General features: G+C 43.4%; 1 protein-coding gene across 1 annotated transcript in view; it reads left to right on the forward strand.

Annotated features, from left to right (window-relative positions):
- The window catches only part of LOC147886159 (NADH dehydrogenase [ubiquinone] 1 alpha subcomplex subunit 8-A-like), a 57,870-nt gene extending 39,619 nt beyond the window's left edge, over positions 1–18,251 (forward strand). Inside the window, exon 2 of the mRNA XM_087395596.1 lies at positions 17,903–18,251. Within this exon, the coding sequence (XP_087251722.1) occupies positions 17,903–18,032 (130 nt within the window). The 3' untranslated portion in view covers positions 18,033–18,251. The remainder of the gene's footprint in view (positions 1–17,902) is intronic.
- Positions 18,252–27,194: the final 8,943 nt, after the last annotated feature.

Here is a 27,194-nt window from a genome sequence, read left to right on the forward strand (position 1 = left end):
TCAAGCTGGTGCACTTGCCAATGATGATGGGCTGCAATGGCAATGACACATCTAATGGTAGTAATCCTGGATGTGGGAGCAAATGTCTCCTCAAAGTCAATGCCTTGTTGTTGGGCATACCCTTTTGCAACAAGACGGGCTTTGTATCGATTTATGCTGCCATCAGATTTCCTTTTTAATTTGTAGACCCACCGCGTTCCAATGGCATGCTTGTCGGGAGGGAGATCTACTAATTCCCATGTGTCATTTTTGGCAATAGATTGTAACTCAGCTCTCATTGCATCCATCCACTCTTTGCTGTCAAAAGCATCTTTATGGCACAGAGGCTCTTCATTGCAAGCTGTAGCAAGGAGTGCAAACTCAAGAAAGTGACCATGCTGTCTATTCCCTGATCTTGTCCGGGCAGCAAAAGGCTGATCTTGTTTGCTGTCCCTCAATGTATCAAGAAGCCATCTGGGAACTTGCCTTTGCTGTCTATTGACAGCTCTTTCTTCAATGACTGCATCATGAATAGTGGGATTATTTTGTGCCGGAAAAGAAACCTGCAAATCAGCATGAGGTTGTGGCTGATTATTGCTTAGTGGAGGGCCTGCAGGAGGCTCATGTTGCTGGTCAAAATCCTCTTCTGATGATGGCAGAGGTAACCAAGATTCAAAGGCATCAAACATGTCAACATGTGGCTTTGCTTTGTAGTCCACAAGAGGAGAAGCTGAATGTTCAGCAAAGATTGCATCTCTACTGACAATAATCTTCCCAGTATTTGGTTGATATAACAGATACCCTCTGCTCTCCTGGCTGTAACCAATAAATATGCATTTGATTGCCTTGTCATCAAGCTTATGTCTCAGTTGAGATGGTACATGAACATATGCAAGAGACCCAAAAACTCTTATGTGTGAAAGTGAAGGCTTCCTGCCTTTCCATGCTTTATGAGGTGTACTAGTCTGCAATGTCCGTGTAGGTGATCTATTCAGCACATAGTTGGCACACATTAGTGCATCAAGCCAAAATTTATTGGGCAAAGACTTGGCCTTAAGCATGCATCTGGCCATCTCCATTGTGGACCTGTTTTTTCTTTCAGAGACAGGATTTTGTTGAGGAGTGTAAGGAGTAGTACATGAGTGAATAATGCCTCGTGAAGACAGAAAGGCATCAAACTCCTTTGACATATACTCTCCCCCCCTATCTGTGTTGAGGGTGACAAGCTTGCATCCTGATTCATTCTCAACCATATTCAGCCATCTCTGAAAGCATAGGAAAACTTCAGATTTGGCTTTTAAAGGATATATCCAGGAATATTTTGTGAAATCATCAATGAGATTGATGAAATACTTGTACCCCCCAATGGCATTTGTCCTCATTGGGCCACAGACACAACCTTCTACTAGCTGCAATTTCCTTTGTGAGAGTTTTGGACAATTCTTTTGAAAAGGAAATCGATGCATCTTACCCAAAAGACAACCCTCACACACATGTTTGGAAACTATGTGAGTCTGAGGTACATCATTTGCCATATGCTGTGAATGTAGCTTTGCAAGAGCTCTATAATTGAGATGGCCCATTCTCTCATGCCAAAGATGAGTTTCAGCAAGCTGTGAATCTAAAATAGCCAATGCTTCAATAGAAAGTGCAGCTGAATGATGATCAAGATGATAAATCCTTTTTTGTAAAGTGCCAGTGAGAACTATGGCATTGTCATCACGAAGATAATAAACTAGGCATCTGTAGCCATAAAAAATAACTCTGAAACCTGAAGTGGCAATTACTGAAATTGAAATCAAGTTGACTTCAATTCCAGGCACAAAAGGAACATTTGTCAGAGTAACAGGATGGCTTGAAATGGATGTGAGCTGCACATCTCCAATTCCTTTAACAGCATATGAAGCATTATTAGCACATGTGACAGTCCCCCCTCGAGGTGCATCAGGTAAAGAATGAAACAATTGTCTGCAAGATGTGACATGCTTGGAAGCACCACTATCAAAGTACCAGGACTGAGCATCATTAGCAGTAAAGAATGCATCAGCTTTGGAGGGATCAAATGAGCAATGGACAGCCCATGCCCAATCATCCGGAAGAGCATGTGCATGTGAAGCATCTTCTGGCTCATGGGATTCAATAGCATGAGAGGCATTAACTGTCAATCCTGCTTTTTTTTTCTTTGAAGCAATGTGCTTCCTGCATTCTGAAATGTCATGTCCATGCTTGCGACAATAGTTGCATCTTTTCTTCTTTGACTTATCTGCTGTATTTTTAGATGCATGGGAGGAATTACAGCTGCTATGTGCAGATTTTGGCTTGCCCATAGGCTTGGAAGCCTTGCCTCTTCCTGTCTGCTGTGAAGCAAATGCATGATCAGGAATAATGGCTTGTCTATTAGCTCTACTTTGCTCTTCTTGCAAAAGCAAAGTCACTAGCTGATCAAAAGAATAGTGGTCTGGATTACCCATGGCCACTAATCGAAGGGTTGTAGCAAACCCTTGGTATGTATCTGGCAGTCCATTCAATGTGGTACTGACAAGCTGTGAATTTGGCACCACCTCATCAATGTTGGCAAGTTGTTCCATGAGGTCCTACCTTCATTCATGCTGACTTCCTGTAATTGCCTTCTCAAATATGCAACACGTGCCTCATTGCGAATCTGATAGAGAGAAAAGAATTTATCCCAAGCATCCTTTGCTGTCCTGCAAGACCGGATGTGTGGAATAATGATTCTCTTGCATGATAAAGCAATACATGAATGTGCATTTGCATCTCTTGCATCCCATCTAGACTGTTCCTGTGTTGGAAGAGCAGCAATAGGAGTGCTAGAAGATGAGGCATCAGGAGGAGTACCCCCTGCAGAGGGACCAGTAGTAGAGGCAACCACTGTAGCATTGGTTGACCTCAGATTAGCCCCAGAAACAATATTCCACAAATGCTTTGCAACAAGAATATGTTTCATGAGATAAGACCACATCGGATAGTTAAAGCCATCCAACTTAATCATCTTCACGAAGAACTCCAAATAAATCTTGATTGTTCCCAGCCATAGCAAATGTGATACCGTGAAAGAGACTTGAAAACCCAGAAGCCTCAAGGCTATCACTGCAAAAAGCTGGCTGTCAAAAAGTGACAGCAAATATCTGCAATTTTTCAACCCAAATCAAAGGGCAAATGCAGATCTGACCCAAATGTGACTGTGGTAGGCAATGTTCACTGCAAAAACAGCAAATATGGCAAAAGCCCCAAATTTATTGAGGGCAAATAGGAAAAAAAAAAGGGCAAATGCAGAAAAGCGCCAAATTTTGCTGAATTTTTTGCAAATGTGACCCAATGTATGCAAATCTGACTCAATGTCCTGCAAAAGTGACTCAATGTCCTGCAATCTGACCCAATGTACTGCAAACAACAAGAGATTGCAGACCAAATCCCAAAGTCCCAATGTTCTTGCAGGAATTCGCAACCAAAGAAGCTGAAATGAACTGAAAGCCCAAAAAAATACCAATGTCCAGAATGTAACCTTGCACGTGCAACCACCTGTACGGGGACCTTGAAAGATGTACTAGCTGTACGGAGCTCAAGTACAGTGTACAGTAACTATACGGATCAAGTACGGATCAAGTACAGATCAAGTGCACCGTACGATATACGGTTGAAGTATGGAGCTGGTACATGTACAATGGTACGTTGATACGAAAATTGTACAAAACAGTACGTTCCCACGTGCATGTACGGCTTGCAGTACGGACAAGTATGCAGGGCAAGTACGGAGTTGTACACCTGCTCAAGTACGGAGTTGTACTGTGTGAGTACGATGGCAGGTACGAATCTGTACGAATGCAGGTGCGATACTTGTACGGAAACTTACTGACGAGTACGGCGATGTAGGTTCACCTCTGTACGGCTGCTCAGGTACGTTGTACGAAACTCAAACAGGATGTATGGCGCAAGTACGTACGGACTGTACGAGACCTTCTGTACGCTTGTATGGAAGATGTACGGCGCAGTATGGGCCTGTGTGAAAGTCCGTACGGAAGGTAATGCAGGGAGTCTGGGGGCAGGAAGACGAGTCAAAACCAGCTCTGATACCACTGTAGGATCGCTTGAGAGAGAGAGAGTATAGATAGCAAAACGTAGCACAAGCCTTAGCCGTCACGTTAAACTTGGATTAGGTGTCCTATGTGGCCTAAAAGGCACTAACTCTACAAGTGCCTATATTTGTGCCTACAAGGCACATACCATGGCCTATAGGGCATCACTAGAACCACCAGAAGATGGCCTACAAATTGGAGGAGGGTGAGGGGCTATATATAGCCCCCCCCCTCACTCGTTTTAGCATCTTGTGGAGCAGTTCAGTCCACCACAGAGTGGAGCCTGGCAGAGGTGCAGAGCCAGCCCACAACATCACTTGAGGAGCAGCGTAGTGGAGCAGTCCTCGTGCTCCCGTTCTTCTGGTTGTTGAGCTGTGTTTTCCAAGCTCTCGAGCAGCCTGTTGTTTCCGAGGTTTCCCCCCAGTTGTAGCGGGTTTTCTCCAGAGATCACTTGCAGTTCTCTTGTGCCTTTCTCTCCTTCTCAGTGTGGTGTGTGAGGTGTGCTATCTCTCTCTCTCTCTCTCTCTCTTTCTCTCTCTCTCTTCCGTTCATTGCCGCTGCACTTTTCACACCTACTTAGGTTCTAGTTTAAGGACTGTAAACTAGTTTCTACACCTGTAGAGTCTGGTTTCCGTTTCTGCTTGGATGATGCTGTTCAGCCCTTTGATGACACTCTCTATCAACAGCCTGTCAGATGCTTGATGTATTTAATATGTTTCCAGAGCACTTCGCCTATACCATGGAGGGGGCTTGTTACATTTAGTCCCTGGTATGGCCTTGCAGGCTAGTACTAGTTAGTTCTAGTCATTATCAGCTCATTTTTCTGCTTTCTTGCTCCCACCGCTTCATATTCTTGTACTTTCACTGCAGCTGTACTGTTGCTGCAATACAATTCAGTTCGACTTCAACTCTACTCTCTTGCAGTTGCATTTCTGCTCTCTTGCTCCCACTGCTTCATCCACATCGGGTACTTGGGCTTGGTGGTCTGACTGTTTGCCGATTTTGCCTTGCCACTAGCTTGGGGGCTACAAATAGCCCTCTCTTCGGCTGGGCAAAGCTTGGAGCAAAGGCCTTGCAAAGGCACTTCCGTGTACCTACATTTTTCCCTTCTTAGTTGGGGGCGCTGGCCTTCCACCATCCTCGTTGGCCTAGTTCTCTTTGAGACCAACGAGCTCGCATCGATGGGGTTTTCAAGCCTTCCCCTTGAGAGCCCCCCTTCCCTTTTTTACTTTTATCTTCCTTTCCCCTTCGCCTTTGAGATAGGAGGTGGCAGGCGGCAGTATTGTTTGACGAAGGGGTTTGTGATGTAGGCGGCAACTTTTGCTTTGACTAGAGAGGCCCACTGACTTAGTCTGCCTTGTTGCTGACTGACTGCCAACCTGATCGGGCTATATACAGACTCTACTGCTCCAACCTGGTTGCTATTCTGCTGACCTGGGGCTAGGGCTCTTCAGATGCTTTGGTTTTGCTGGTATTGTACTAGCCCCAAGGCCCTCATGGATGGCCACATGCTTCGGGCTGTTCTAGTCCTGAGTATGCTCCATGCTAATCTGAGTGGCCTAGTGGGCTGCCCCAAAATCACACAAAGTACTCTGATTTTCTAAGTACACCTCCATCAAAGTCCACTATAAAACCATGGTACCATAGTGTTGGAGATATTGAGTCAATGTCCCACCTGTGATCCCCCAAATGAGGAGAGCTGAGGGGCTTCACACCTCAATAGGAATGCAGGTAGATTGACATGTAGGGAGAGCTGAGGGGCTTGACACTTCAATAGGAATGCACGTAGCAAAGAAATGGAGGAAGCAGACCCGCCTGCGATAGGTAGGCGAGGATGGGTCCTCAAGTACAGACCTTCCCGTAAATAAAGCAATCGGAGGTGCCTCACCTTGAGGAGCTGTGTGTGGGTGTGAGAGAGAAAGAGAGAGAGAGAGAGAGAGAGAGAGAGAGAGAGAGAGAGAGAGAGATTTCTTTGATTTTCCATGAGGCGTGGCGCTTGGAGGGAGGAGGAAGTTCTTTGATTTTCCATGAGGCGTGGCGCTTGGAGGGAGGGGGAAATTCTTTGATTTTCCATGAGGCGTGGTGCTTGAGGACATAGGGCAAAGTTTAACTGGCACATGTTCAAACAGCTTCATGCCAACACTAGAGATTGCTTCCTTTGTCCTCCTTCCCAATTGCTGCCCTTGCCACCACCCCAGCCGTCGCTTCCTGCTTTATCCCCTCGCTAACGTTTGACCTCCCTCTTTTCTCCCCTCCCTCTTAACTGTTCCTGCTTCCTCCCTCCCCTATCACTTAGCAGACAAACCACCCATCACTCCACCCTCTCACCTCTCTCTGTCACCCCCCACTCTCTCCTTGCGAGTTGTGATCACCCTTGTCACTTATCCTTCTTCTAGGTCTCCTCTCCCCCCCCTCCCTAAACAAATAAAAACCGCCACACCTCATGAGCCCACTCCGCATGCTTAGGCTCCTTTGCTGTCCCTCCCCTCCTTCTTGGAGCTTTGCCTAGACTTGACCTAGCTATTTCAGCTTCCAAGACACACAGCAATCACTCCCATGAGAGTCTTGGTGAATGGGTCCCGAGAGACATGAAGTTGTTGCACGAGTGCCCTTTCTCCTTGGAGATCTCGATAGTGAACTTGCAACTCCTGAAGGGGGGCACCATTTGAGTAGTGGGTAGCTCTATCTGCTCATTCGAGGGTTTCAACTTTGCGGGCACTAGCAACGAGTAGTGTACTTTAGTTCTCTTTGACCTAATGTTGAAGGTTCAGAGGGGAGATGCTGAAGGATGGACGGATCGGGAACTGTGGCTAGCATACGGTCACAATGCTACCTTTCAAATTGCTTTTGCCGATGATAGACATGGTTGTGGTTACATAGTAGAAGAGATCTAATTAGAGAGGAGCTAGAAGCTTATCCAAGTATTGCATTGGCCCTTGGACCAGCGCGTACATAGGTTGGGAGTCACAATCTCTTTCTTGATGTCTTCGTCCTTAAGGTGGGCCTAGAGCCGATGATGTCCCTTGCATGATGCTGTAGGATCTGGACTACTTCCCATCGAAGCCCCCAGTAAAGTCCACTTGCTTAGAAGTGGCCACATAGGATTCCAATCACTAGAAGGCCTTGCTCACCACCCCTCCAATCGTGTCCATGAGTTGGACACTCGTGAGTTGGAATGTACACGATATCCATGATTGGGCATGGAATCCACGATCTAACACCATCCTACGGTATTGTCTTGAGTCATGTGAATTTCCCATAAGTCGAGTTGGTTTGATCTAAGGAGATTAGAAGTGGCATGCAAGTGATTGAATGCCTAACTAGAACCATGTGTGCATCAACGTCTAAGGTTTGGAAAATTAGCATTTAATGCTTGGTGCATGAATTTGGGGGAAAATCTTTGAGAGTGGTAAAATGTCATTGTTGAGGTGGCTGAATGAAGCTGAGGTGGCCGAATTGATTTGCAAAGGAGGGTGTGGAAAGGAGGGTGTGCATGTGAACGTGATTACGTGAATCTTTTCTCAAGCTTTCTGGATGGCGAGGTGTTACATGATGAGGAGATTGGTGTTTCTGGATTGCATAAAGGTGGCTACGTGATCTAGAAGAGGGATGCTCTGGTTGACGGGTGGAGTGGATCGATGGGATGCTTGTTGGAAGGATCTACGCTACACTAGGAGGGCTCCTTGAAGAGAAGGTTGGACGACCAGATGAAAGGGAGCTCGTAGATGAAGATAGGGGTGCGTAAGCGGAAGATGGAGCACCCTTTGAGTGAAGGATACGTACGTGACGGGAGGGTGGATCTCCGTCTGCATGCTTGGCACAAATGGACTCTAGGTGCTCGGTGATGATGAGCTTGGTGGTGCAGGTGGCGCTTACTGAAGTCTGCAGAGTTTTGGCTGTGTGTTGATAGTGTGGTTGAAGGAGAGGATCTTGGGTGACGGATGTCCGTGAGCTCCACAAAATCTGAAGGCATGGGCTGACTGTAATTTGGGGTACACGTTCGCTTCAAGGCTGACTGTAGAAAGGCTTTGGCCAAGCAGATGCCCGGTGATGCTGAGAAGACCTTGGCGTTGGAGGTTTCCAGAGATAGCGATCTGTTTGTGGTTGGCTGAGCAAGGCTACCTCACAGGTAGGACGGTCGTTGTTTGCACGTGAGCTGATACGAAGAATGTATGGGCTGGTTCAAATCATCTAAAGGACTGTTAGCGATGTGAAGTATGAGCGTGGAGTACTCTGTGGGCAGGAGATGAATACATACGCTGGAAGTGGATATGTAACGTAGAGATGGTTGAGGCGATCTGATATGCCAGTTCCTTTCACTCTTTGGTCGTTGACTGCAGCTTTGGGGAGAGTTACGTGCTGTTGTCCTTGATGGAAGCTTAGGAGTTTTGGTTGTGGGTTCATAGAATTCTGAGGCGAGTTTTGGGGGAGAGTTCAGTTCTAAGTTTATCTGTTTCGGGTTGTGTAGTCTTTTGGTTCCCTCTGAGTTTGTGTGGTTCATGTTCAGACAGTTTTTTTTTGTGGGGGTTTGTCTTGGTGCCTGTGTCAAGGATCCCATCTCTGGATACTAGTGCAGGTGCTCTTGAACTCGAGCCCACATTGCTGCTCATCCGTCGAGTTCCAGCTACAGTTTGTTCTCTTTTATACAAATCTGAAAGTATATGATGATTTTATCTTTGGAGCTTGGCCGAGAAGCACTCGGTGTGTATTTTGAGGGTTTTCAGATTGAAGTGTTATTCAATGAGGTTCTTGGGTACCAGTGGTCTTGGCTTTTGCGGGTGAAAGAAGAGGAATGGGCAGGGGTAACTCTAGTTGATGAGGAGGACCTTCCTGAGTATGTATATCACATGGAATTTTGTGAAGAAGAAGAAACTATCTGAGTGATTGTCCGTGTTTAGTGGAATCAAAGGTTGGTGCGTGTGTGTTATCTGAGCTTCTTTTGTCGATACCGTTTTCTATGTATCATTGTTGTGGCAATCCTGCTGGGGAGTGCACTTTTTGAATTGGTGAGTGAAGTCGACCCAAATCAAGAAGGCCCAAGAGTTTGGAAATGGCTCAAGATTTTTGAAGATTCTATGGTTTGCCTAATGAGGACCCTGAGAGGTTCATTGAAGGCATGGAGTTTTCAGCTTTGATCAAGGATAGAAATGTTCCAGAGGTTTTATTGCAAATATTATCCTTCTGTTTGATGGGGGAGGCCCGTTTGTGGCTGTAGAGGTTTATGGAAGCCTACCAAAATGAGCAAGGGGAGCATAGGAATCCCACATATGATGAGGTAAGAGTTGCATTTTTAGCTCGGTTTGCTTGCCAAAAAGATGCAGATGGTCTCTAGAGAGAGATGTGTGTTTTGCATTAGAGGCCAGACCAGAGTGTTGATGCTTATTTGGGAAATTTCACCATTATGTGGAATAGATGGCAGTCAGCCCTTTTGCCAGAGGTCCCACCTCGCATCATCAAGAAGGACAGGTTTATTGCAGGTTTGAAGTCAAATATACGTGTCAAAGTGGAGGTAAAAGAGCTTAGCATCTTTTGAAGATGCAGTAAGGGTTGCCAGAGAAAAAGAAAGGAAGTAGAAGAAGTTGATACAATGACGTTTGCGATTCCAGTTGTTCCAGAGATACCCATTCAGAATGAAGCTGTGCCACTCAAGGTTGAAGAGAAGAAGGAAAGATTTGTTAAGGATGAGATACATGAGATGATGAAGAATCTGAGTTTGCATCTTATGACAGGAAGAGGAAGAGGGCGTGGTGGTGTCCCAGGTGGTAGAGGAATTGGAGGTCCTTCTACTTCGAATTTTCAAGCCCCTGAGCAAGCTAAACAGGGACAAAGGATTTATGCTCCTTATGTTCAGTGCTTTAACTGTTTAGAATGGGGTCACTATAGTTCATAGTGTGACAAGCCTCCTAGAGTAGGTGGTGATGTATACTCACTTTCTCCAAATCTGAATAACAGGTCAAATGATCATGAAGTTGAGATAAAGGAGGCTAAATCTTCAGCCAGTAATGGGGCAGCAAAACCTACATATGAAGAGAAAGGGAAAGGGAAGCTTGTGAGTGTGCTTAATCTTGAAAGGAAGGCTGCTGATGTCATGCCCTTGGAATTGGAAGAAGATGACGCTGATGTGTTGCCTCTTGGGAAGAGAGACAGAGAAGAAGATGTGGGCCCAAGTGCGAAGAAAAACAAGCAATCAGAGGAGATGAAAACTTATCAAAGAAGGAAAGCAAGACAGCCAAGACGGAAGTACAAGACATCAGATTATCCTTTGGGAAAGGAACAGCTTGAATATGACTTGATTGGTGATTTGTCAAGCAGAAAAGCAGATATGACTTTTGGCCAGCTGATAGGTTTTTGTTCTAAGCTTAAGAAGGAGTGGAGGAGGGCTGTTAATCCAGGCAGGAAGAAGACTTTTTCGTAGAGAGGAAAAGAAGGTCATCTCTGTGGCAGAGTTATCAAATATATGTCCCACTGTAGAAGCATGGCATAAGGGTTTTGATCTTGGAGAAGCATATATAGATGGTGAAGCGCAAATATGTGTTATAACTCAATCTTGTGTTGAAAGATTGGGTCTTAGAATCACGTCTCCATCCAACTTTCGGATAATGATGGCTAATCATGCCAAAGTTAAGAGTCTGGGGTTAATTTCAGATTTGGATGTGGAGGTGTATAATGTCCACAGCAAGGTGGATTGTCATGTTATGCCAGCGGGAATGGGGGATCATCCTCTCATTTTGGGAAGGCCCTGGTTGAGGAAAGTGGGAGCCATCCAGAATTGGGGGAAGGGTGTGATTACAGTTCACTCAGCCACGGGGAAAAAGATGAAGTTTAATATGGTAAAGCAACCCGAGACTCCAAGTACTTCTGAAGAAGAGGAAACGAGTGATACAACTAGTTTTGAAGACAGCTCAATAGCATCTGAAAGTGAAGAAGCTTATGTTGCATTTATTCAAAGTGTTGAATGCTTGAAGATAGATCAACCATTTGAATCTGGAATGGAAAATGAGCAGGGCAGATGTGAAGAGATGGAGCAGCTTATGCAGTCTAGTGACCTCTCAGTTCTAGTACAAGAAGTGGTGGAACAAACTCTTAATTCAGATCTCACTTTGGAAGAGAAGGAGCAATATTATGCAATGTTTAGGAGATACCGTCATTTGTTCATCACCTCTTATGATGAAATTCGGGGATTTAGAGGGAAGCCTTTAAGGATAGAGTTAAAAGAAAATGCAAGCCTAGTGTTTCAAAAAATGAGAAGGCTCAACCCAGAACAAGTGGAGGTGCTTCGAGAGGAAGCGGTAAAGCTTTTGAAGGCTGATATAATCTATCCTGTTGTTCATTCAGATTGGGCCAGCCCGGTGGTTATAGTACCTAAGAAAGATGGAAAGTGGAGAATATGTGTAGATTATAAGCCACTTGCTTTGACAAAAAGCAATCATTATCCATTGCCCCATATGGATGACATACTGGATAGAGTTGGTGGTCATCAAATGTACAGCCTTTGTGATGGTTATTCAGGATACTTTCAGATGGAGATAGCCCTAGAAGATCAAGTTAAGACAACCTTTATTACTCCTTGGGGATGTTTAAAGAATGCCCCTTCTCATTACCAAGAGAACACTGATGAGGTACTTGCTCCGTTTCTTGACAAGTTTTGTAAAGCTTTCATTGATGATATCTGTGTATATAGTGATCGGGGTGATCATTGTGCTAAGCTTGATCAAGTTTTTAAAAGGATTGATGATAGTGGAGGTCAACTTAACCCAAGGAAGTGCAAGTTGGCTTGTACCAAGATCAAGGTACTGGGACATATGATATCTGAAAATGGAATTGAACCAGATCCTGACAAGATTAAAGCTCTTGTAACTTTGGCATCACCAAAAAATACAGAGCAGCTGCATACTTTTCTTCAGAAGGTAAAATACTTGTCAAGGTTTGTATGTATGCTTTCTCAAGTTCTTTTTCCACTTCAGCAAGCAGTGAAGAGTGTACCTTTACATTGGACTAAAGAATGTGAGGAGGTCTTTGAGTCTGTGAAGGGAATACTTGGGAATGTGGCTTGTGTAAAGGCACTAGATTTTACGAAGCCATTTTATGTGAATCCTTCAGTTGGGAATGATGCATTAGGAGCAATATTACTACAGCAAGGTGAGCAATCTAGGTACATGAGACTGGTATATTTTGTAAGCAGAGTAAAGAATAATGCTGAGAAGAAGTATTCTGATGCAGAATTGGTAATGTCCAGCCTTGTATATGCTTGCAGAAGGTTTCGGAATTACTTGTTGCCTCATCCTTTTGTTATACTCACAAGCTGTACTTTATTGCCTCAGTTGCTAAATAATACTACACTCTCTCGTAGTATGATCAAGTGGGTAACAGAGTTACAAGAGTTTTCTCTCTTTCTTGGTTGAAGATACTAACCGAGCAACACTTGCAGATTTACTTACATATAAGGAGAAGCCAATCTTAGTCAAGGAAGTTGAAGAGAAGGAGGAAAGGCAGGAGCAAATTTTGGAGAACAGTTTTTTGCTTTTCTTTGATGGATCATTCAAAAAAAGCTTGAACAAAGCTTCAGGGGGAATTGTAATTTATGACCCTCAAGGTGAAATGATATTTAAAACAGGTTTAGAGCTAAAGGTGGGCAGCAACAATGAAGCTGAATATTCAGCTCGATTTGAAGGTTTGTAGAGAAGTATTAAGATGGGAATAAAAAGACTTACAATCAAAGGAGATTCTCTTCTGGTTGTGAAGGAAATACTGGGAATTTGGAAGACAAAGCATCAACACTTAAAAGGATTGGGTTGTGGCTGTAAAGAAACAGTTAAAGTATTTTGATAAATTGATACTCCAGCATATAGACAGAAGCAAATCAAGAAGCTCATGATGCTGCTTGTAATAAGGAAGTATAGGCTTATGCAATCAGGATTCAAGAGCCTTGGTATAAAGGGAGAGAATCTTTAGCAAAAGAGGAAACTTTTCTCATGACAGGTAGAATTCCAGAAGAGGTTCCAAAAGGGAAAAGGCAAAGGTTTGTGAAGGCACGTGAGTCTTATTGTCTTATTGATGATGTACTTTTCATGAAGGGAGCTGATCTTGTGCTCTGGCAAGAGGAAGTGATCCACATTTTGGAATCAAATCATGAAGGGATTTGTGGAGAACATTTTGCTTTCAAGACTATAGTCAGGAAAATCTTAATGGAAGGATATGTGTGGCACTAACTCCAGAGAGATATCCAGCATTGGTGTAGATTAGAAGACCTTGGCGCTGGAGGTTTCCAGAGATAGTGATCTGTTTGTAGTTGGCTGAGCAAGTTTCCTCACAGGCAGACCTCACAGGCAGGAAGGTCGTTGTTTGCACGTGAGCTGATACGAAGAATGTATGGGCTGGTTCAAATCATCTGAAGGACTGTTGGCGACGTGAAGTATGAGCGTGGAGTACTCTGTGGGCAGGAGAAGAATACATACGCTGGAAGTGGATTTGTAACGTAGAGATGGTTGAGGCGATCTGATATGCCAGTTCCTTTCACTCTTTGGTCGTTGACTGCAGCTTTGGGGAGAGTTACATGCTGTTGCCCTTGATGGAAGCTTAGGAGTTTTGGCTGTGGGTTCATAGAATTTTGAGGCTGGCTGTTCTCTTAGTTTTGGGGAAGAGTTCAGTTCTAAGTTTATTAGTTTCGGGTTTTGTAGTCTTTTGGTTCTCTCTGAGTCTGTGTGGTTCATGTTCAGACAGTTTTTTTTTGTGGGGGTTTGTCTCGGTGCCTGTGTCAAGGATCCCTGCTCTAGATACTGGTGCACGTGCGCTTGAACTCGAGCCTAGAACTCGAGCCCACATTGCTGCTGATCCGTCGAGTTCCAGCTACAGTTTGTTGTCTCTTATACAAATCTGAAAGTATATGATGATTTTATCTCTGGAGCTTGGCCTAGAAGCACTCCGTGTGTATTTTGAGGGTTTTTCAGATTGAAGTGTTGTTCAATGAGGTTCGTGGGTATGCTTTTGCGGGTGAAAGAAGAGGAATGGGCAGGGGTAACTCTAGTTGATGAGGAGGACCTTCCTGAGTATGTATATCACATGGAATTTTGTGAAGAAGAAGAAACTATATGAGTGATTGTTTGTGTTGCTGGAATCAAAGGTTGGTGTGTGTGTGTTATCTTAGCCTCTTTTGTCCATACCGTTTTCTGTATATCAACGCTAGGACCCTTGCTGTGTACTATGCTGATCGAAAGAGCTCAATAGCTCAAACAAAATCAAATATCAAATGCAACTCAAATACAAACTCAGATACAAACTGAAATGAATTAGGCTCTGAAAGATGTGACTCAGAAACCAAAGCTTGGTGCCATGGTGGCTTGTTTGTGAGCGGTGAAAATATATCTTATCTGTGTCTGTCGGGCTGTCTCGCGCTGTTGTGGGGAGACGGGACGGGGCCTCCTTGATCTATGATCCCGTTGGGCTATGTTCAAGGTGATCCCTCTTCTCAGGTAGGCCGGACCTCAATAGAGTGTGCTCTAGTCATTCTCCATGTCGTGGGTGGTCTCTGCTTCTCTCTCTCGTCGGCCTTGTGTCGGCTCTTATTGCTCATCCAAACTGCCTACATATCTACTAGCTCCTCCTCCTCCACCCCGTTGTGCTTTGGAGCTAACTTAAATGCATAAAAGTCAGTGACACGTGGCTGTCCACGGTCAGCCTCTGTATCGTGTGGTTCGGTTGCCTCTTGCTGCTCTCTAATCTGCCGTAGTTAATCTCCCTGTGTCGGCGCATCTCAAGCAAATAGAGCCTAATGCATACTTGGCCATGAAAGTGGATCAGTCGTGAGAGTGGGCCAAAGCCCACTCTCACGAAAGTGGATCAGTCGTGAGAGTGGGCCAATGCATACTTGGTCATGAAAGTGGATCAGTCGTGAGAGTGGGCCAAAGCCGCTCCCCTCTTGGTAGAGGCAGTGGTATTGTCCCGGATCTCAACCATTCCCAGTGTGTATAACATACAGATCCGTTGCTCTTTGGGTATACTTGTTGCTCTCCCCTCAATCCTCAATTGATGGGATGATACCCACATCTGTCCAATGGCGATCCTCAATGCATGTGAGACTCCTCTATCCTGATGATCAGTCGTAAGAGTGGGCCAAAGCCGCTTCCCTCTTGGTAGAGACAGTGGTATTGTCCCGGATCTCAACCATTCCCAGTGTGCATAACATACAGATCCGTTGCTCTTTAAGTATACTTGTTGCTCTCCCCTCAATCCTCATTTGATGGGATGATACCCACATCTGTCCAATGGCGATCCTCAATGCATGTGAGACTCCTCTATCCTGAAGATACTAGGGTCTGATGATGAATCCCTCCTCCGATACTCTTAGGAAGTGGTCGCGATAGAAGTGGGTTAGAGAGAGAGAGAGAGAGAGAGAGAGAGAGAGAGAGAGAGAGACGTCAACGAGAGGCGTCACGGGCCTATGGGACAAAGGACACAAAAAAGCGAACTCATACAAGCCTCAGTGGACTGAAGCAAAGGGCACACTAGGACCCTTGCTGAGTACTAATCTATGCTAACAAAGTCATAATCATGAGTAGAAATAGTCAACTGCAATTGCTTAGTGGGCTAGATCAATCTATCGAGTATCATGAATAAACTGAAAAACAAGTCAGTCTCGGCACTGGACTTAGAACAGAATCAGAAACCGAAGCTTGGTACAGTGATGGCTCTGTGGTGGGCTACGAAGATGTCTCGTATCTGTGTCTGTCGAGTTGTCTAGCGCTATGGTGGGAGACTCGGTCTCCTCGCTCTCTGGAGTCTCTGAGCTATGTCCAGAGTGACCCCTCGTTGTTGTCGGTCCCCCCCGAGGAAAGCTGTGATAGGTCGGACATCACTAGAGTGTACTCTGGGGACTCTCTGTCGCGCATGTGGTCTCTACGCCCCTCTCTCAGTGGTACTGTGCCGGCTGCTCATCCAGACTGCTCTCATGTCGGCTAGCTCCTCCTCCTCCACTCCACTATGTCTTGGGACTGACTCAAATGTATAGAAGTCTGTGACGCGTTGCTATGCCCGATCATCCTCTATATCCTGTAGTGGTCTGGCCATCCCCTGTTGCTCTCTGATCCGTCGCAGAAGTGTCTCCCTGTGCCAACGCATCTCGATTAGATAAAGCTTGATACAGATATGGTTATTGAAATGGATCAGTCATGACAAAGGGCCGAAGCCACTCCCATCCGAGTAGAGATAGTGGTAGCACCCTCGGATCTCGTAGTAGGCTGGGCAAACACAAAGAAAATGCTCCTCTGTCTCAATGGCCCCCAACGTACATAGCGTGCAGATCTGCTGCTCTCTGGGTATACCTACTGCTCTCCCTGCCTCGATCCTCAGTTTATGGGATGAAATCCGCATCTGACCAATGGCAATCCTCAGTGCATGGGAGACTACTCTATCCTTGAGATATTAGGGTTTGATAATGAATCCCTCCTTTGATACTCTCAAGAAGTGGTCGTGATAAAATTGAGTCTTGGTGGGTAGCTCCTGGTCCTCCCCCCAAGTCCGGGATGTATGAATTTGGAGGAGGTCTAATCGTATGATATGGTTGATCTCATCTCGCGGGATCAACTCAGGAGGCGCATCCATGCTGTACTGAAAGGGGGGAAGCTTGTCCATTTGGATACCGTGCCTGGCAAACCAAGTGGATATGTGTGCATACCATGTGTTTGCCCTGCTCTATGCTAGTGGACGGGGGAAGAGAGAGAGAGAGAGAGAGAGAGAGAGAGAGAGAGAGAAGTAGAAATTATTATCGTCCACTAGCATAGGAGAGAGAGAGAGAGAGAGAGAGCACTTAGGAGGGACATAGCATCCATCGAGTGACTCAAGGAGCGCGAGCCGACCTGAAAGTGGCTAGTGGATACATACGAAAGTGCCAAGTTAGACCTGTAGTTCATGGAGATCCGGTGCAAAGGGTACTCCTATCAATCCTCTAGACTAAGATGGGTGCAACAGAGAGAGAGGATGATATGTTAGTTTTTCTAGACCATGGGTCTTAGGATGGTAGGGTCTTAGCTCTAGCGGTTGAGATATGAGGGTGGCCAGAGGCACTGGGACCTGTAGAATATCCTAGCAAAGGAGGAGACTTCGGAGGTATTGGCAGCTTGGGTAGAGGTTGGGCCCACCCCCCCTCAGTGGTCACCCAAGACATGATGGCACAGTTAGAGGCCCCTTCACGGATGAGGAGCTCTTGGAAGCCCTCAAGGCTCTCCCTAGGGCAGGATGGTTTGTCCCTGATATTCTTTCGCTTCTTTTAGGGGCGCATAATGGTCAAACATCCCATGGATTGCTGATCTGTATGGCTTTCTTAATTTTCTAATAGATTCAAAAAGGAAGGGAAAAAAACTCACTGGTTAAATCCTATATGTACATATCTAGGTGCATGCCCTGTGCAGTAAGGTGCCTTCTTCTCTAGAAAATGCTCAAGATGTACTTTTGGGTGTTGATGAAGACGTGGGGGGGATGTCTTCTATTTTCTTCTATGTGAGTTTATGATGTTACCTTGTGGGCGACTGTAGTACTGTTGAATTGCAGCCCCTTTTTACTTCTAAAAGAGAACTTTGGGCTTGTTCCTGGATTCTTCTAGAGATCTATGTTATTCTGGAAATTGAAACTTTGTACATCGATGAAAAGTGTTGTAGGTAGCTAGCAAGCCCCACTCCACACCCGTGGGCATTCAACTGCCATCTGGGCATGTTCTGATTGTGCAGTCTTTTGTCTCAAAATACAAAGCCAAAATTCTCAACCTTTTTCTTGTTTTCTTAAAAATAAATGTCTTATAGACAAGATCTGAATTGTATGCTTTGTTTCTTCGAATGTAGGCTCAAAGAACTTCATGAGAAGTGCCCAAAGGAGATGGATGCATTCTCTAAGTGTATGGATTATTATGGCAATGAATTTAAGCTTTGCAGGAAACAGCAAAAGGAGTTTGAAAGCTCTTGCCCTTTGTAGGCTGCAGTTGCTGGTGTGAATAGCAAACCATTTCCTGAACGTTCCTTGGGCACTGTTTCATGCCACTAGAATGGGTAGTTCGGGCCTGGAATCCATTAAGGGAAAATGGACAATGATAAGCCCACCTTTGGATCGAAGCTGCACTTTTGTCACAGAACCCTAATGAAAATCTCATTACTGTCTTCTTTTTTTCCTGTAAATTTTGGCCTCTTTATTTCTTCTTTTGTATTTTTCTTTTTTGGCTTCTGGGTATTTTGGCTTTGCCTTCATAATGGACATGGTGCAGGTGGTCATAGTATGTTTTCTGACCTGCTTATATGTCTGTGCTTGAAGCTTGAGTCGAGAAATATGAATCAAACACCATACACCTATTGGTGCTTGCTGCACTGTTTTACAGTTGGACCGTCACATAATGCAGAATGACATTGCTAAGGTAGTTCGTGACAGTCTTACTGGCCATATTATATATATATTGTGCAAATGCTGTTCATTTTTTGTTTCTTAGAGGCTCTTCTTAAAGGCTCTTATTAAGGCTCAATCAATAGCAGGCCCTTCAGAGGATCACTTTTTTTTTTCCAAGGTGACTATGTCTTGTGAATTCTTTTGGATGAGACTTGTGTCTTCTTTTCTATTGGTTTGAACTCAAAAGGCAAGCTAGGTTATTGGAGTCAATTGAAATTGTCTTTAGAAAGGTCTTAAAAGTCTCAGAGCTCTTCTTACAAACTTGCAGGAAGAGAAATATCCCATCTTGGTTCCACTAGATTGCAATTAGGGACAACTTTCTTCAAGTTTTTCGACTAATTAGTTTTCAATGCAGTCAATTGAAACTCTAGTCTTAGAGCTCTTCCTACAAACTTGTTCCAAGAATGACCCATGGAATTTCCTCTTTGATCTTTGCAAGATGGGTCTCAAGGATTTGTGCACTAGAAAGACGGAGAATTGCTAAGTCACGTTTTTCTCATCCCTTCTCAGCCCTCATGTTCCTATAACCATGTGTGGTTTGAAACTCACACATGCACCTCATTCTTGTTGAACCCATGTTCCAACATGACACTTGTATGTGATGCTAGCTATTTGAGAATCACAACTTTGAATGTGAGGTCCTCACCTTGCTCAAAAAATTGCACTTCATTTCTTTAGTAATCTCTTAACGCTAGTAGAATAGGCCATCTTTGTTGAGACCTCTCCTTTGTTATGCAAGATTGATCTCTGTTATTTATAATAAGAGTGCACAATTGTGCATGGGCACTGCCTCCTTTTACAGTGGTAAAGCAAGCGCTTTTAGATGCAAAAGAAAAAACAAACAATTTTGTAAAAGGTGTTGAGCTATTAAAAGGCAATTTTGTAGGATAAGCTCCCCAAATGGTAGTGTGAAACACACAAGTTAATTCATATTTTTTTAATTGCTTGTGGAAATTCACAAAAGAGTTTCAATCTTCTACTATAGCACTACTTTTAAGGAGGCAATGCTAATAAAAGCAAAATTTAAATATGAGTCATTCCTAAAGTCAAGGCAACGTCATATTTTATGCTTTGTGTAAGGCGGTATTTGCTAGGAGGTCTTTCGATCCCTTTTTTGACACTAACTAATCTGGTGGCTCGAATGGACACAACAAAAGCCTTTGTGATTGAGTCGTTCTCTAGAGAAATGAAGAAAAAAGAAATTAGAGTTCATTGATGCTTGGCTATCCACTTCGATAGTCTTCAAAGAATCGTTGCCTACTCAAGCGCAATTACACTTGAAAGGCAAAATCTATCACTTGGTGGATGGTCCTAAAATTAGAGCCCACAATGCAGATTGATTTTAAATGGGGTGTCAAGAAAGCTTTTGTATACACATTATGGGGATGACCATTAGAGAATATAAAACTATGTTTGGGAGTTCTATAGCCAAACTATCAAAGCATATAAACAAGAACCAAATAATGATATGTTGCAAATCCTCATGCAACCTGTTTAACTATCTGGAAGATGTCATGCATTACATCAAGTTCTAGGATGAGAAATTGCATATTCAAAGAAGTGAAACAATCTACATTGCCCTTCAAAAGATGCTTTTTGTAGCAAAGAAGGCAAGGCCTTAAAAGATCCACTACTTCACCCTTCATGCTTGCGACTCAATCCTCAACCATGAAGCTACCCAGGCTGAAGGAGGGATCAAGCACCTATAAACTACCTTTGCATGCATCCACATTATTTGGCTCCTTGCCCAGAGGTGTGAAGGGATGAGTCAGCACAAATCATTATGGGCGTTTCTAGTAATGAATTCAATGTGGAGGGTTGTCAATCTACGATTTGTGAGTTTTGTACAATGGTTTTCAAGCTTCCTGATATATCCACATAATTAGGCCTATAAAAATTCATGCAGATCGTGTTTGACAATGGATCAATCGATAACTTTACTAGTTCTACCTTGATGTGCAAGCTCAAAATTTCAGCTACATCAAGTGACCATGAATACATGGTTGATGTTTCAAAGGGAGGAAATTCCAAAGTTTTCATTGATATCATTTTAACCCCCAATTTGGCAAGCAATGATTATCATGATGTTTTGACTTTCAATTGATGGGGATATACAAATATGATGTAATTTTGGACAAGGCTTCAAATTTGAGGTCCTTTAGATTGTGAAATTTTGTTTTACCTTTTTGTAATAAACAAGGATCATGACACTTCACCATGAACTTTTGTAACTTCAAAAAATGCACTATTTGTAACCTATTGTCTTAAAGATGAAATTGTACTCTATTTGTAACCTCGTCTTAAAGATGAAATTTTCTCTTACCATGTACGTGAATACGATAATTTTTTATTCCTATTCATCAACATTGAATTATCCAATGAAAACTTGGATAGCGTTGCTTTCAAATAAGATATATATTTTAGTTGTACACATTAAGAACAATTTCTTGATAGCTATTGTATGGGCCACTCTCACAACGTAATGTAGATCATGTCATTCATTTAATGTCTCACAAACTCGTCCACCTTGAAAATGAGCCCAAAAGACATACATGAGATTTCTATCCAACGTTAGGTCCATAGAAGTGTGATTTTGAACCAAAAAGTTAGCATGGGGCACCCCAACCTTTTCTAGCTAAGAACAAAGATGTGGGAGCTTTTCCAAGTTTGTCGATCAAAAGGGATTGAATAAGTTGATTGTTTATAATAAATACAGTTCCCACAAAAGAATGATGCCACGGACTTGGCTTCAAGTTGCAACATATTTCAACAAGAACAATCTTTAATCTACTATAGATATTTTTTCCCTAGGAACTAAGATTGATTACCAAGGAACCAAAAAGATCATGATGCTATTTAGACATAGTCAATACATTAACTAAAAAAATGGCATGCTTTCTATCAACAAGATCCAACGCAATTGTTTGTGAAGATAATTACTCAAGCTTTATGGGTTGTCGAAAGAGTGTTAGTGTTATAGATTCTAAGTTCATTAAGCAATTGGTGTCTCAAAAGTTTGAAATCACATTAAGTATGAGCTTGACGAATCATCCTAAGTCAAAGGAGAAAATTGAGTAATCTAATCAAGCTATGGATGATATGCTTCAAGCATATTTTTAAGGAGAGAATCAATAAATAAAGTTATCTTCCACTTATTAAGTTGACATTTAGTTACATGCCAAGTTGATGTTATGTAGCTACGACCATTAACCTGAAGTCAAAAGGGGTCACTCATAACTATTAGTGTGAAGGTACATGGACCTACTAATTTCTTCAATTTAGAGTGTTTTATATATACTATGTCTACCATGAGAGATCCCTCAAATGGACATGTATGTGTGTCCATGGGTTCCCTTCCACTCTAACATTATGCAAACTAGCAAGATAGAGGTTTATTCACTAGGACATTGTGGTTTATAATCACAAAGGCATTAATATGGCTTGTTGGTTGCCAAATCTCTGATAGGGTCACAATTCATCCAATACCTCACACAAGGAACCTTTAAAACTCTTGTTGAAGGAGGCAACGTAGTCTCGGATGAGGAGCTACTATATTCAATGTATATCCATAGATGGTGCTATGTCACAAGGACTTGATTTAAGAAGCGATATTTCTTATTTGATATTGACATGGACAATAAATAAAAGGGAAAATAATGTACATCCTAAGCTATAACCATTGTTAACTTTACCTTGACATTCACCCATAAGATCTAGTGGGACCTAGATGGTATAAGTTGGCAACACACTCTGACAAGTCCACCATAGGGATTGCAACATTAGAGAAATCAAATCAAGATGCATGCACCGCAATCAACCGATGAGTAAGAGAGAGGCCAAAGAAGAACGAGATTATGCAACTCAAGAAGCTAAGGAGAAAAGGGATCAAGCTTTCCTCTTCTCTCTAATCTAGGCTAGGGAAATCAGTGAAGCCTTTGTTTCCTAGGATGCTTGACTTTAAAAGGTATTATGGAAACACGGATCTATTATTGCTTCTTGGATGCATCAATTTGAGAGCTACTTTTTAGTTGTATATATATAGGACAATAAAAATTGTATATTAGCTTCCATGCACTTACAAACAAGATCTTCCTTGAAGTTAGGGATGGCAAGATGCCTTATTGCTACCATCTTGGACCTCTTTCTTGTTGAAAGTAGAAGAACCTAGAACTAGGAATTGTTATTTAAAAAATAGTAGATTGATAATATTTTTTTGTTTGAAAGAGCACAACATATATTTCATGAATTTTGGACTGGTGCACTCTCAAAATTCATTTTTATAAGTACTTTTGGAAAGTGAACTCTCCAAATTCATTTTTAAACGTATATTTGGAGTACTTTAGGATATTTTTTAAACAAAAAAATCCACTCTTAGTAAAACAAATTAAAACAAAAAAGTAAGATAATTTTGTAAGTGCAAGAAATGAAAATTCTAAAAATTAACGTAGAGACTTTCATATCCTCTAAGAATAGCATGACAGTGAATTAAACGTGAATACTATGATATTACATCAAAGGAAAGGTTACATCAAAATCTTTGCATGTATATCTACGTATGTATTATTAAGGCCCATACATGACATTAATTTTCCATAAGAGTCTTCTAAAATCTCCAAGATATCATAACGGTGTCAATACACACATTTTGAGAGTTTTAGAACTCTAAAATTTGTAAGGCTTAATAATGGTGCCAATAAACACCTTTCAAAATTTGAAAAAGCAACAGTCGTAAAATGTCAAATGACTTTATAATGGTGACACCTTGCTATCTAGACAAAGCCACTTAAGGTAGGACAACTAGTACAATTCCTTAATATGTAAAAAGCGCCAACAAACACCATGCAACAGTTACATTTTAAAACATGGCGGCAACAATGAAGCATCATTGGGTGATATGGCAGTGTAGGCATGGTTTGTTGATAGTAGGTCATCGGTAGATATGGCATCATAGGGGCATTGCACACATGCAAATGGCACGGACATGCCCGTGGTCCATCGATGGAAGGTCATTGGTACATATGGCAACACGGGTGCAATACACTTACGCGCGTGTATGGACATGCTCATAGGCCTTTTAGTTCATATGTGTCGATGTGGGATTCATGTTGTGGTTGTTGACAGAGCCGAAGGAAGAGGAAAGAGAGAGAAAGGGAAGGGGGGGAGAGAGAGAGGGGAAGGAAGGGAGAAGGAAAGGGGGAAGTTTAGGGAAGGGTAGGGAGGGGGAAGGGAAGGGGAGGGGGAGAGAGAGGGGAAGGAAGGGGGAAGGGAAGGGAAGGGAAGGGAAGGGGACGGGAGGGGGAAGAAAAGGGGAAGGGAAGGAAGAGGGAAGGCGAGGGTAAGGAAGGGGGAAGGGTAGGGGGCCAAGGGAGGGGAAGAGAAGGAAGGGAGAAGGGGGAAGGGGAGATTGAAGGGAGGGGAAGGGAAGGGAAGGAGGGAAGGGGAAGAGGAGAGGGGAAGAGAGAGGGAAGAAGGAGGGGGAGAGAGAGGGGAAGGGAGAGAGGGGAGGGGGACACAACCGTGAATGTAGGTCCCCCCTTCTTTCCCCTCTCTCTCCCCCTCCCCTTCCCTCTCACACAGCCATAGCCGCATGAGAGAGAGAGAGAGAGAGAGAGAGAGAGAGAGAGAGAGAGAGAGAGAGAGAGAGAGAGAGAGAGAGAGAGAGAAGGGGGGGCAGAGGGGGGGAGGGGAGGACACAATGCCCCCTCTCCTCTCGCCTTTCCTCCGCCCTCCCTAATGCCTCCTTGCGCGGATGCGACCGCGTGGCCCAAAAATACCTTTGTTTTTGGGTTGCAGCTACGCGATTATGGTATTTGGAGGGGAAGGGGGAGGGGAAAGAAAGGAGGGGAGGAGGGCGAAGGGAAGGAGAAGAAAGAGAGGAAAGGGGAGGGAGAAGAGAGATGGAGCGGAGAGGGAGAAGAGAGAGGGAGAGAGGAGGGGAAGGGAAGAGAGAGGGAGAGGGAGAGGAAGGGAAAGGTAAGGGAGGGGGAGGAGGATGGGAAGGAGGAGAACCTCCATTGGGTTATGGGAGGGGTGAGAGTCAATATATAGGCCACAAAACCCTAAAAGAATTCAAATTTCCCACTCTTCTTCCTCTCCCTCTCCCTCCCTAGAATTCAAACTTCCTACTCTCCCTCCTCGCCCTCCTCTCCCTTCCCTTGGGCATGATACTTTGAGAGTGCCTTAATGTGGGTGCAATTGAGGTACCCGCAAAGTACTGTGTCCAATCAAATATCATTTGCATGGTTGGCGACACATTTAGGGTGAAGGCTTAATGTAAAGGGATGGCTATAGGAGTTGGGATTTAGGATATAGAGTTCAAGGTTTAGGATCTAGGGTATAGAAAAAAGGATATAGGATTTAAGAATAGTAAAGATATTTGCAAAGTTTCATAAGCATGCCTTATATATAATTCGCAAAAGGGGTTGGAAACTATAATCCATGTCTACGCAAGGATTTATTTAATTTTTTGTTTGGGAAAATAAAATTTAAAAAGGCAGCCATGTTGTGGGAGGGTAGGGGCAAAATGAAATGGAGGGAAGTGGAATGGAAGGGAAGGGGGAGCAGAGGGGAGGAAGGGAAGGAAAAAAAAACTGGGGGGGGGGAGGGAAGGGAGGGAGCGAAAGGTAAGGGAGGTAAGGGGAGAGAGAAGGGAAGCAAAGGGAGGGGAGGGGGAGAGAGAAGGGAAGGGAAGGGGAGGGGAGATAAGGGGAGTGGAAGTTTACCATGTTTTTCACCACCCATCACACAAGGGTTAAAAAACACCCTTTGGGGAATGTGCGAGTCTCCAATGGGCACGTTACTTTGTAAATACCTTTATATCATATATCTTAAGGCCCATGAAAAATATCAAACCCATCAAAAAAGGGTTTGCATGATTGGGGATGCATTATACCATGTTTTTCACCATCCGTCATGCATGAGGGATAAAACACATGCTTTAGGGTATAATATTCAAACATGCAAGTCTCCGATGGACACCATACTTTGCACATGCCTCAATCACACCCACTTTAAGGTCCTAAAAGGTATTTTGTCCACCATATATGGTTTTCATGTCCGGGGGCACATTAAACCATGTTTTTCCCCACCTATCATGCATAAGAGTCAAAAACATGCGTATGGGTGTCTTATTCGTATGTGTGAATATATGATAAGCATGAAACATTGCAAGTGCCTCCATGTCACATAACTAGATTCTCAATAAAAGTATCTTGCCCATCGGATATGCTTTGCATGGCCAGGGATGCATTATACCATGTTTTCACCTACTGCCATCATGCATAATGGTCAAAGAACACGGTTTGGGGTGGCTTATTCGAACGTGCGAGTCTTTGATAGAAACAATACTTTGCACGCACCTCCATTTTGCTTATCCTAAGGTTTGTTAAATCTATCATGCCCATTGGATATGGTTTGCATGGTTAGGGATGCATTATGTCATGTTTTTCACCAGCCATCATGAATAAGGGTAAAGAAACATGCTTCGGGGTGCATTATTTGAACATGCAAGCCTCTGATAGGCAAGGTACTTTGCACGTGTTTCGTTGTCACCTACCTTGAGGCTAGTAAAAATTATATAACCCACGGATATTGTTTGCATGGTCCAGGATGCATTATACCATGTTTTTCACCACTCAAAATGCACAACAATAAAAAATGGGCATTGGGGTGTCTTGTTCCAGTGTGCCAATCTCCGATGGGCACAATACTTTGCATGCGCCTCGCTTGCAAAGTATCGCGTTCATCGGATATGGTTTGCATGGTTAGGCCATCTCCAAAATCATTCTAAGAGAAACATGAGGCATCATACCATTCTAAGAGAAACATGAGGCATCATACCACTCTAACATGCTTTAGGTTGGCTTATTCAGGCTACTTAAAACATTTAAGAACTAATATGGAAGCAGGTTGACACAAAATCAGGTATTATGAGCACCATAGATCATGGATGATGGCAGTCCGAGAAAGTCCACAAGTCTAAGAAATGCATGCAAGATTTTTACTTTTTTCAAAAAAACGATGACATTTTGTGGCTCAAGGAGATTCCAAACTCCCAACTATCTTATCAACCTCTCTATAGCAAGCATCTCCTAGCTCTTTAGGGCAGTCTGATGAACTATCACAGACCTCATTACACACTCAGACCACCAATTGCTTGCTTGCCTCTGCCGACTTGTACGCCCATAGTAACTCCTCCTTTTGCTTGGGTTTCTCTTTGTTGTGCATTACGAGAGGTGAAAAACATGGTATAATGTATTCCAGACCATGCAAATCATATCTGATTGATTATATATTTTGAAGAGCCTTAATTTATGTGTCATGGAGGCACGTGAAAAGTATTGTGCCCATTGGAGACTCGCATGTCCAAATAATGCACCCCGAAGCATTTTTTTGACCCTTGTGCATGATTGGGTGAAAAACATGGTATACTGCATCCCAAACAATGTAAACCATGTCCAATGGGCACGATACTTTGCACGAGTCTTAGGATAGGTGAAATGTATATGCTTGCAAAGCATAGTTCCCATCAAAGAATCGCACGTTCGAATAAGCCACCCCGAACTGTGATTTTCGACCGTTGTGCATGATGGGAGGTGAAAACATCCGTCCTCGGCCATGCCAACCCATATCTGATGCACATGATTTTTTGCATAGGAATTAAGGTAGGTGACATGGAGTCGGGTGAAAAGCACTGCACTT

The sequence above is a fragment of the Dipteris shenzhenensis genome, chromosome 24 (genome assembly GCF_047967505.1).
Source record: "Dipteris shenzhenensis isolate YYH24624 ecotype China chromosome 24, Dip_SZ_1.0, whole genome shotgun sequence".
NCBI lineage: Eukaryota > Viridiplantae > Streptophyta > Polypodiopsida > Gleicheniales > Dipteridaceae > Dipteris > Dipteris shenzhenensis.